General features: G+C 35.5%; 1 protein-coding gene across 1 annotated transcript; it reads left to right on the forward strand.

Annotated features, from left to right (window-relative positions):
* The first annotated feature begins 7,281 nt into the window (after positions 1–7,281).
* LOC134254891 (AP-3 complex subunit delta-1-like) lies at positions 7,282–12,135 on the forward strand. The gene is made up of 9 exons (XM_062737421.1): positions 7,282–7,523; positions 8,474–8,569; positions 8,716–8,796; positions 9,319–9,399; positions 10,472–10,579; positions 10,807–10,936; positions 11,340–11,479; positions 11,838–11,911; positions 12,014–12,135. Exons 1-9 carry the CDS (start codon positions 7,428–7,430, stop codon positions 12,126–12,128), a joined length of 921 nt encoding a protein of 306 aa, XP_062593405.1. The 5' UTR covers positions 7,282–7,427; the 3' UTR covers positions 12,129–12,135.
* The last annotated feature ends 753 nt before the right edge of the window (positions 12,136–12,888 follow it).

Consider the following 12,888-nt stretch of genomic DNA (forward strand, 5'->3'; position numbering starts at 1 on the left):
ATAGTCTCGTGTCCTCCAAGGAATACCTTTTTCATTTGGAAAATAAGGAATTATTCCATGGAGATACTGTGTATAAGTACCTAGATGCGGTCTTTTTAAGGCTTTTCCTTCTTTCTTGTACAGAAGTAAATGTTCAATACACGATTCTAAATCGGGGAAGTATATAGTTTCAATCCGAAAACCATTATCATCCTCACCTCTGATCTCCCATTTGTAGTCGTGGTAACCCTTCATTCCCTCAAAAGAGCAGTGCTTCCTTATCACCTCATAATTTTCAGGAAATTTCACTCTTTTTTCCAACCATACTTTTTGTTTAGTTTCTTCAACTTTTTCTTTAGATTGTTCCGGAATCATCTTATCCAAGCCCCACAGTTCTTTAAAGTATTCCCAATAAGTCCATGGTTTTTGATTAGATTCCTCTGAATGGTTTTTATGGTAATCCTGCGTGGCTTCTTCTAGGGTTTCCATCCAGGGTCCACTCTTGTCAGTATTCTCAATAAACCAGCTATACCTTGGTTCCATACCTCTGACTTGACCACTGAAACTTTTTTTTTTACTTGTGTTCACTTTCAAGTACTCACACAGAATGATCCTCAATGTCCAGCTCTGGGTTTATATATAGCATGGATTTTTTTTTAGGGTCGTGTGCAAAAATACGTTTTACCTACGTTTTTTTATGCTGACTACACAGGTAAATACTTGGCACTGAGCCAAGTTTGTTTAGGGCCGTGTGCAAAAAATATGCTGACTATACAGGTAAATACTTGGCAGCGAGCCAAGTTTGTTTAGAGCCGTGTGCAAAAATACGTTTTACCTACGTTTTCCTTATATTTACCTGTTTGCACCCTCTATAAAGTGCCGTGTGCAAAAAAAAAAACAAAAAACTTACCTATGCATTATGACGTCATCCACTGTATATAAATACGGTTTTCTCCGACTTTGGGTTCATTTTACTCTCAGAGCCATCACCTGATAGACATGGATTCTACTAGAGAAAAACAGGTACAGGCTCGACGAATATTGAAACGAAAAAGTACCGAGAGAGAAATAGATTTACCACCTAAACCCATTTCGGAGTATTATCACATGAGACTAGCTGAAAAATGGACCTCTCCAAAATTTAAAGCGCATGAAAATAGATATGTCGTTCATTTCGATGAATTTCCAGAAGAAGAAGAAAGCACAGCTTTCCTTCAGCGATTATTCAAAAACATGTTACAGGACTTCAAATCTAAAATGCAGTGTGATCCTAACGATTACCTCCGCCTGAGCATAAGTCACCCATCTTTGGATTCAGACATTTCTTATGGGTTTATGCAATGTAAAAAATTAGACGAAGACGTCATTTTAAAAGAAATACAAGACGTACAACAATCCAAAAAGGAGTTCAAAATCGGCGACGGCTCCACGGAATTCGATCTGTTACACATCGAGAATCCCCAGGGGAGTGGTGGAGACAGAACCAAACATCTACAACTGGATAAAGAAACTTTCAAGAAAAATAAACAATCCATCGTTCGGATCGTCAATCCCAATGATGAATTTTGTTTGGCTAGAGCCATCGTCGTCACTCGATTACACAGTCAGAAACCCGATCATCCAGACCCGGAATGGGAAAAACGTTGGCTCCGTATGCGGAAGGGAGATAAGAAATCCTTGGACCAGAAGAACCAAGCCATAGCCCTCATGGAACAGGCCGGATGTGATATCACTCAAGCTTGTGGAAATGCAGAGTGGCCGAAATTACAACAGGTATTAGCTCCTCAGTATCGACTGAGGAGCTAATACCTGTTGTAATTTCGGCCACTCTGCATTTCCACAAGCTTGAGTGATATCACATCCGGCCTGTTCCATGAGGGCTATGGCTTGGTTCTTCTGGTCCAAGGATTTCTTATCTCCCTTCCGCATACGGAGCCAACGTTTTTCCCATTCCGGGTCTGGATGATCGGGTTTCTGACTGTGTAATCGAGTGACGACGATGGCTCTAGCCAAACAAAATTCATCATTGGGATTGACGATCCGAACGATGGATTGCTTATTTTTCTTGAAAGTTTCTTTATCCAGTTGTAGATGTTTGGTTCTGTCTCCACCACTCCCCTGGGGATTCTCGATGTGTAACAGATCGAATTCCGTGGAGCCGTCGCCGATTTTGAACTCCTTTTTGGATTGTTGTACGTTTTGTATTTCTTTTAAAATGACGTCTTCGTCTAATTTTTTACATTGCATAAACCCATAAGAAATGTCTGAATCCAAAGATGGGTGACTTATGCTCAGGCTAAGGTAATCGTTAGGATCACACTGCATTTTAGATTTGAAGTCCTGTAACATGTTTTTGAATAATCGCTGAAGGAAAGCTGTGCTTTCTTCTTCTTCTGGAAATTCATCGAAATGAACGACATATCTATTTTCATGCGCTTTAAATTTTGGAGAGGTCCATTTTTCAGCTAGTCTCATGTGATAATACTCCGAAATGGGTTTAGGTGGTAAATCTATTTCTCTCTCGGTACTTTTTCGTTTCAATATTCGTCGAGCCTGTACCTGTTTTTCTCTAGTAGAATCCATGTCTATCAGGTGATGGCTCTGAGAGTAAAATGAACCCAAAGTCGGAGAAAACCGTATTTATATACAGTGGATGACGTCATAATGCATAGGTAAGTTTTTTTTTTTTTTTTTGCACACGGCACTTTATAGAGGGTGCAAACAGGTAAATATAAGGAAAACGTAGGTAAAACGTATTTTTGCACACGGCTCTAAACAAACTTGGCTCGCTGCCAAGTATTTACCTGTATAGTCAGCATATTTTTTGCACACGGCCCTAAACAAACTTGGCTCAGTGCCAAGTATTTACCTGTGTAGTCAGCATAAAAAAACGTAGGTAAAACGTATTTTTGCACACGACCCTAAAAAAAATCCATGCTATATATAAACCCAGAGCTGGACATTGAGGATCATTCTGTGTGAGTACTTGAAAGTGAACACAAGTAAAAAAAAAGTTTCAGTGGTCAAGTCAGAGGTATGGAACCAAGGTATAGCTGGTTTATTGAGAATACTGACAAGAGTGGACCCTGGATGGAAACCCTAGAAGAAGCCACGCAGGATTACCATAAAAACCATTCAGAGGAATCTAATCAAAAACCATGGACTTATTGGGAATACTTTAAAGAACTGTGGGGCTTGGATAAGATGATTCCGGAACAATCTAAAGAAAAAGTTGAAGAAACTAAACAAAAAGTATGGTTGGAAAAAAGAGTGAAATTTCCTGAAAATTATGAGGTGATAAGGAAGCACTGCTCTTTTGAGGGAATGAAGGGTTACCACGACTACAAATGGGAGATCAGAGGTGAGGATGATAATGGTTTTCGGATTGAAACTATATACTTCCCCGATTTAGAATCGTGTATTGAACATTTACTTCTGTACAAGAAAGAAGGAAAAGCCTTAAAAAGACCGCATCTAGGTACTTATACACAGTATCTCCATGGAATAATTCCTTATTTTCCAAATGAAAAAGGTATTCCTTGGAGGACACGAGACTATGATGATGATGATGATTTGAAGTTTGATGATGATTCGGACTGGATGATTAATTTCGACGGTGTTGGACTGGATGATTAATTTGGAGGGTATTTTTGATTAAAAGACAGCCTGGTAAATTGTTGTATGTATTTTTTGTTAAATTTGTAAATTTCTTTGTTTATTGTGAATAAAAATTGAATAAAAATCTGTGTTCTTGTTATTGTATTGTGTGTGTGTTTTGTTTTCAGTAAAAAATCCAGGTGGTTCTTGTCTTTCAGTAAAACCAGTTCAAACCGGTTATAGGACTGTCTAGACTCTGAAGCGTGACGTCATAATCACATTCTTGAAATGTTTTTGCACACGGCGCATTTTTACCTGTATAGTCAGCATAAAAACAAAAACGTAGTACCAACGTACCAATGTAAATTTAAGGGGAATAGGTTAGGGTTAGTTAGGGGGGTTAGGGTTAGGGTTAGGGTTAGTTAGGGCTAGGGGGTTAGGGCTAAGGGGGTTAGGGTTAGTTAGGGTTAGGGTTAGTTAGGGCTAAGGGGGATAGGGTTAGTTAGGGTTAGGGTTAGTTAGGGCTAGTTATGGTTAGGGTTAGGGTTAGGGGGTTAGGGTTAGTTAGGGCTAGTTAGGGTTAGGGCTAGGGTTAGGGTTAGGGTTAGGGTTAGGGGGCTAGGGGTTAGGGTTAGCACTCCACTCAGTTGACCCATTTATCCCCTCTACCAATCAAATCTGATCACGTGATTTCTCTCAGCCAATCAGAATGCGGTCCTAGCTAGGCTCCTTATACTACTTGTGAGTTCTTATACGGACATGTCCGTTTGACCTTTTTTCTGCGTTTCTATACTACTGGGTTAGTCCATTTGTCTTCTAGGTAAGGCGGGTGACACTCATTTCGCGCCAAAATGACACTTGTAAGTTTTTGCGCCCTTTTTCTGGACTATTCTGTTGAATGGAAATGAAAACTGCATGAATTATCTAAAGTCTGTTCTTTTTTGTCGGAATCCTGATCGAGGTTTGGAAAAAAACGTATCGGTGATATTGTGAAGTGAGTTAGAACTTACATCATTTAAAGTAATAAAAAAAAGAAACGAACAAAAACCTCTTGAGAGGATGTACTGGCCAAATATACATCTGATCATACCACTCCCCCCTCCAAGGGGTTTCCTCCACAGAGTATAGACTTGTGTCCTCTCACATTTCAGGATTGAGAAAGTTTATTACCTTTTTGCTCGTACAAATATTTTAGATGTGGACCCCTCATCCCTGGGAAAAACTTCCTGAATCCGCACCTGTCGCCATTCATATATCGCCGTCAAGTTTGTTGGGTCATATAAGCATATAGGGGCTTTAATTATTTATCCCACGTTTCCAACAATCTTTGATGTTCTGGCATACCCAAGAAACTAGTAAACATATTCTGCATGTCAGTCATAACCGTTACGATTCCCAGTTTCTTGTAGTTATCATATTTTCAGCTGTCTTCCTCAAAGCCTATGCTGTATGCATGAATCTAATTTATGTAGCCTTTACATGTAGCCAAGCTTTCCAGCATTAATCAGTTACATTTAATTTAGTGTTTTTAATTCATCCTCTGAAACCATTTTTAGGCTCGCGGAGTGAAGTGTTCATCTATACGTCGCGGGTTCGAATCTACAGCGGGACATGTACACGATTTCATTTTTTATTTGAGATACGAACAATATACTTGTATGCGTTTTATATAAAATGTGTTCTTAATTTTCCATTCATACAACTTAAATGAATGCATGATGTTTTGTGCAACATCTTCATAATTTACTCTTGTGAAATAATTCTCCCCCCCCTTTCCCCATTGTAAACGTTTATAACTTATCATGCTTATAAGTTCTATATATAGATATTGATGGCATTAGTCAGGCAAGCTTTTTAAAAAGCTGTTACTTAAGGAATCATTGTCTAGTTCGTACAGTATGCCAGGGCATCAATGATAGTGGGAAACATGGAATAATTTGCATAATGGGCGAAGCCCATTATGCTTAAATTATCCAATGTTTCCCACTATCGTTGATGTCCCTGGCATACTATACGAGATAGACAGTGATTCCTTATATTTCCGTTTCACTGTGAAATAAAATTGTAGATTTATATTTTAAAAATATAGACATATATTTAAATTACATGAAGACTCCCTTGCCAATTTCCATAGCTCTCTCCCACTGCCGCCAAACACAAAGGCAGCCGCACGAGATTTTCATGCATATTTGGCATCCTTAGCGTCAGACACAAAGACAGATGCGCACGAGATTTGCATGCATATTAGGCCTCCCTAGCTCCTGACATTTCGACTTGCCTAATTACATTCCGGCAGGTTTATCAAGAAATTAACTCCGCTAAGTTTCAAAGAGTTATCACAGAGACAAAAATAAGAAATGGAAATATTTGTGGGCAATTCTAATGTTTGAAAATTTTTGGTAAACGTGGTTCAAACTCAACGTCAATGTCAGGAGGTAAAATTTGGTAGTATATCTTTGGAAAGTCTGGTCACGAGGGGCCAACTCGATTGGGACCCTTCTAGAAGCAGAGGGGAATGTTGGAAGGGTTGGAATATGTATGTCTGAATCGAGTGTTTAGAAGTATATTGAATAGGGTGGAATATTATCTGCAATGTTTTGAATTACTGCAGTTGTTGAATTTCAAGAATTTGAATCTGTTTTTTTTAAGCATTAAATGTTAGTTCGAAAGGGAAATTTGAGATAATTAAGAGTGGAAAAATTAATTTAATATAATGGTATTGGGAATTTTTTTTGTAAAGAAAGATTTAAAACATCATATGGAATGCCATATACGACAGCCAAATGCTTACTGCCAACTGCTGACTGCTTACTGCCAACTGTCAGCTGCTTACTGCCAACTGCCTCACATATTTGAATAAATTTTATTATTGTTATATTGATATTTATGTAAATTTAAAAAAAGGCGCGGATCTATTGAACATTTTTTTCCAAGAGGGTCACTCTGGTAAAAAAAATCTAACCCAGAAATTTCTTGACAAGAAAAAAATACGTAAAGTTGATTTTACTGCAATTACATAACAGAAAAAATGCTTCTTAACAGAATTACCCTTCATACATGATAAAAATACTTTTTTGCAACTGTATTTTGTTTTAAGTTTGGTTTATTTACAATAATAAAAATCCCCCGAGTTTCCCCAAACCGCTTGACGCCATATTAGAATGCTATCCTTCAGCTATCCTTCCATCTCTGACGTAGAAGGCTGACAAGGCCTTCTAAGTCTACCCTACCAAACCAATCGAGCAGACAGAATGGTTATTCTGGAATAAGAAGGGTCCCAATCGAGTGGGCCCGAGGAATACGCCTGTGAAATATGATCAGAAGTGATGGATGGGCAAGTTCAAGTTTTTTGCGGACAAACAGATAAACACACAGCCTACAGCTGACAGATGGACGGACAGGGAAAAAACTATATACCCCCGAATCCTCGATAATAGGGGCATAAAAACATATTCCCAGGTTATTATTGATTTATAATCATATTTGCAACTCATATTAATAATTTACAACGCAATGTATTTTTCCCCTTGCAAGTTTTTTTAAAAGCACTAAAAACCATATTTCTGAGGCAGATTTCCAGTACAGCAAAACGGAAAGGAAGGTCACATAACTTTGCATTAATGTTTAAAACTTTATTATAAGTTTATTTTTTCAAGGGAAACAGAAGGCCAAATTATTCCTATGCAAGAAGAAAAAAATCCGGATTTCTTGGTTTGAATTTTAGAATTTCCAAACGCCACACGTCAACATCTCACATGATTTAGATTGGATCCATTTTGGCTTTCCTGTTGAATTGTAGGGAACATCATAGCATGGATTAACGTATATTTTGGACTTGACCGGTGTAAATAATGGCTCTCAAGAAAGTCAAAGGCACTTTGGAGCGAGTGCTGGACAAAAATCTTCAAGATTTGGTTCGTGGCATTCGCAACCACAAAGAAAATGAGGTGGGATGTAAAAATCAATATCAATTTGAAGCTTGAAGTAGAGATACACAACACTGTTAAGTGTTTACAATAGAGATAATATTATCACGATTATGGGGCGTTTGTACCCGCAGTAAAATACGATGATTTCTTTTAACATACACTAGCATACAAATGACATGAAATTGATGTTTCTAAAATATTTACCTTGCATTCCGATAGTTAACATTATACCGCCTGGTCAAGGACAAATAGCCATAAGCCTGTCTTTTTTCAATTGCTTCAAGTCTTTGTTATTTGTAAGACATGTTTTTACAATGTGCTCCTAAAGTAAAGTCTATGAAAAGAATGTTTCGTGATGTCCAACAGAAATGTGACAAGCAGGCATGATATCTGTGCTTGCTAAACATAAAAAAAAGCAAATACACATACATAGTAACAAAGTGTAACAGCAAAGGAGAAAATGTATGACTGGACCTGGAATATTGAACATGGGACCCTTGCATCACTAGACAGGTGCTCAACAAACTTGGCTATCCAGGCCAATATCCATGGCTCAAACCATTACATTCCTCCCTCCTTTAATAAATGGTATTTTGCCCCCATAGACACAACCCAAGTGCTTATTAGCCCCTGGCAGGACTTTCACCTACAATTCAGGGGTGGTCAATGGCACCAAATCTGTAACAGGAGGGGAGAAAATGAATGGCTGGACCAGAAATTGAACCCGGGACCCCTGTATCTCCAGTCAGGCGCTCTACTGACTGAGCTATCCAGGCTGATATCCGCGGCACAAACCACATGCATGAATATAGAGTACAGAGGGTTTAGTTTGATCAATATCTCTTTTATCATTTACATGTGCTATTTCAGTATTTGCTAGGCAAAACTGCAGACATGAAACTATATAGCATAACAAATAGAAACACACGAGTGTTTATCACATGCTTAGTGGTGATTTTTTTTCCCAGGGAAAGTACATTGCTGAATGCATTGATGAAATAAAGCAAGAACTTCGTCAAGAAAACCAAGCAGTGAAAGCCAATGCTGTAAACAAGCTTATCTATGTAAGCATCATCTCCACTCTTACTTAGTCTATTTATAATCCCGGTTTATGTGATTTAATTTTTAATGTTCTTATGTCTGCACCTTGTTTATTGGATTTTTTTACCAAGTTTTTTTTTAAATACATTGTCTTTATTTACTTTGACAGCTTCAAATGCTGGGATATGACATAAGCTGGGCTGCCTTTCACATCATCGAAGTGATGAGTTCAACAAAATATACAATAAAGGTGATAAATTTGGTATAAGTTATAATATTTTATTAAATATTGAAGAATTTTGATGTTTTTCTTACTGGTCTTGGCAATCTCTTCTGAGATGTACCCCAGAATTCAACTTGATTTAAAGTGAGTTAAGTAGTAGAAAACGAACTTGCTATTGTTAATTTGACATTACTATAGGTACATTATTCAGTTGTGTCTATGTATTCATTTAATTTCATATTATTGAAAATCTACATTAGAAAGCAATTATTGACTTTTTTATCAATTGGGTGCCTTAGCATAAGTTAACAAGGTAGAGTGCAAAGTAGTGTCTAAAGTTCTATAAGGCTGACACTTATTTTATTAAGTCTGATGTAAGACTAGCAAGATTGGAAAATCTTTTGTACCATTTGATATATATTTTTACATTTTTCGAAAGTCTGCTTGGCCATGATTACAGTTCTAATGTTTTCTATAAATGAGTGAGTATATCATGTGTATGTAATATTGTGATCTTAATCATTCATCTTCCGTGTATTGTTCTTACAGAGAATTGGTTATATAGCAGCCTCGCAAAGTTTCCATGAAAGCACAGATGTTTTAATGTTGACCACCAACATGATCAGAAAGGTGAATTTTTCTCTATTTGTTGTTTACATCACAGATTTGTTATCACACTATAAAGTTAGTTGGTTAAAAAAAATATCTGGCTCTCTTTGTATCTTTTTTACCAATACAAAAATTAACTAAGGAGAAGATACTTTAAGACATGCATTGTTGAGAATGTCAGCATTGAACCAATTTACAATAGCAAAAAATTGATCTGACCAATAAAGAAATTAGAGGTACATTAGGACTTCAGACAGACCCTGAATAAACGGAAAGAGCCTCTACCCTGGGATAATTTTTTGTGCTATTTGCCATGGGGAAATAAGTATGAAAATTACTCACTGGCACATTGGATTTCCCATAAGCTTCTTCTGGGACCTTTACAACTTTAGAGCATATAGGATATCTGTTTGAGTGTGCATATTTAAATTGTGCAGAAACACACTGTATAAGAATTGTAGTTTGATAGATAATGATTTTTCTAAAAATTAATTTTGTGACATATTTTGAATTTATTGCCCTATTAAAAAGTATGATATAAATATTTAATTAAAATAGATACAGATTGATTTGTAGACTTCCTGATTATCTTATGCATGTACTAATTAGGAAAATAATTATTGATTCTCTTCATTTGTGAAATTCTGTACCACATTATAACACTCCAGCATCATTTTACAAAAATACTGGACTTTCTAGAAATTATGATTTTGTCAATTTCGTAAAAATTATTCTCAATTCTAAAACTGTATATATTGTACTTTTACAAAAAGTAATCGATAGATACAGATGTATAACTTGGAAATTTCCTCTGTTCACATTCTTTGAATGAGCACATAAAATTTACATATCTTATTGTCATAAATCATATAATTTAGTAAAAATAAAATGATCCTAGAGTGTTTGTACTGTATTGTACATTAATGATCAATTCTTAATGCATACATTTGTACCTAAATATATAAATATTATTTTCAAACTTTGTTTTTCTTAAACAAATTTTAATGTGAGATAACATTATATTATTTGCACTTGTGTGTGACACTGGTTTCTGATCTCTTTTGTTTACTCATTATTATTACTTATTTTACAGGATCTAAGCAGTCAGAATATGTACGATGCTGGTATTGCTCTATCTGGTCTCTCCTGCTTTGTCACACCAGACCTCGCCAGAGATCTCGCTAATGACATCATGACTCTTGTAAGTTTCAGTCCAACGGTTTCAAGTTTCAGCTAATACATTTAATATGGAGTCATCAAATAAGAATTTCCATATTATGATTTTGCTGGATCAGAATACACAGTAGTGTTGCCTAAATAAGATTGAAATGCATTGTATCTTTTTTCCAATAAATGAATAACTTTTGTGAAAATTATGATTAAAGGAATATTGTTTTGCTGAGTTCTTGGTAAAATTGTTAATTTCAGATGACATCAACTCGTCCGTACCTAAGAAAGAAGGCAGTACTTATTATGTACAAAGTTTTCCTGCAGTTTCCCGAGGCATTAAGACCTGCATTTCCAAGGCTCAAGGAAAAACTGGAAGATCCAGACCAGGGTAAGCGAGAAGAGGACTATTTTATTAGCCCAGCAATGTTACTCTATCACATACACAGTACATTCATTTGCAGATGTATTATTTAACCAGAGAAAATATATGTTTTTATATATAATTTAGAAAAAATGTGGGTATTCTATGTTGAAGATAATCATATTTAAATCCTGTCTTTCTGAGTTTTTCAAAGAACTTATTAGAAATAGAAATCTAAGGTATTCTTTTTATTTGCTTTCACAGATTTAGTGATCTGCTTTGAGAGAGTATGTTTGTATGTGTAATATTTTACTATGTCAAGAATTATGAGTGTATTTTTATCAGTGCTGTATAAATTGTTGAATCCCCCACCTTCACTTGTAGAGAAGATTAGTATGTTATTAATGTTGATGTATCAAATTCTCTACAGGAGTTCAATCAGCTGCTGTCAATGTGATTTGTGAACTGGCCAGAAAGAATCCCCAGAATTACCTCTCTTTGGCCCCACTTTTCTTTAAGCTGATGACAAGTTCTACAAACAACTGGGTCCTCATTAAAATCATCAAACTGGTACGTTCAATCTAAAGCTTTACATTTATTTATGATGCTGTGTTATTTAGCAATTGGAGAAGTGACAGGATGAAATTTTCATTATGAAACTTTAGTTTAATACAGAAGCATGCCCATCAATAGAGGAGGGGAGAAAAAGAAAACATTTTAAGCTCAGTTTGATAGAAAATTCTGAAAAGTCAATATATAGAGAGACAATAACAAGACAATATTTTTGTTGAATTTATAAAACAATCTTGCAATCATGAATGAGAATATATATCTTGTGACTGGATGCATTGTGTCCATGGGTCTCATGTTAAACAGATTTAACATACCACTTTTTCAGTATTGAAGACTTTGATGTTTTACATTTTAGTTCAGTGCATTAACACCCTTGGAGCCTCGCCTTGGGAAAAAACTTATAGAGCCTTTAACTAATCTAATTCATAGGTGAGATTTCAGTCTCTATTTAAAGTATAGATTCTTGATTTCACATATTCTACACGTACTTACCATTAATGTCATGTCTAATTCTGTCTCTCTTTTTGGCAGTACTTCAGCAATGTCTCTACTTTATGAATGTATCAACACTGTCATAGCAGGTAAGGCTTTTTATCATAAAATTTTACCTTTAGTACACTCTTTGATGGTTATAAGTTTAATTTAGTGGGTCATGTAGATATGTTATAGACATTTGATTTATGATTTTTCTTATTCCACCCTTTTTATTTTTGTGTTTTTTAAACATCCATTTTGAATAGATCTTAAAGTTGGTACAAGAGGAAAGATATATGTATATATTTCTTTTACTATTGTGTAGTTTAAAGTTGTTGAAAATTATAACGTTTCAAAATTATTTCCATTTTTTAAACATTTTAACTTCTTTAATGCTTCCTTATCTGATCAGCTTCCTCTTGGAAAAAGCATTAAAAAATATTGTGCCTGCAGTAATTGTCTTTCTGATATTTATAAATCATATTACTAAATCATATGTGTCACTCATGCAAAAAAGATTATCAACATTTTGAGGATCTTTAGAACAGTTTAAGAATTTTAATCACTCACATAGTGCACAGAACATGTATTGGCATTTTTGGTTGAAATTAGCATTGCTTATTCGTAAAAACAATGGCAGTGAATCTATCATATTTTTATCACAAAATTAATGCCTATTAATGTTCTAAACATAAGGTATATAACACAGTATATAATATATGATGTACTAACAGAATGAACTATAACTGCTTGAAGAGAGTTATCAAAGGGAGACCACTGCTGGCACAATATTGAGTTATAATGATTTTTCTTCCTTTAAAGATTTATCAACATTTTGAGGATCTTTTAGTGTCCTAGTGTATTTCAGGGTAAACAATGGCAGTGTTTGTATAAATGTTCTAAACATAAGGTATATAACACAGTAATAATGA

This window comes from Saccostrea cucullata, unplaced genomic scaffold, assembly GCF_032062105.1.
Source record: "Saccostrea cucullata isolate Sc308-1 unplaced genomic scaffold, CSIRO_AGI_Scuc_v1 ctg1383, whole genome shotgun sequence".
NCBI classification, from domain to species: Eukaryota; Metazoa; Mollusca; class Bivalvia; order Ostreida; family Ostreidae; genus Saccostrea; species Saccostrea cuccullata.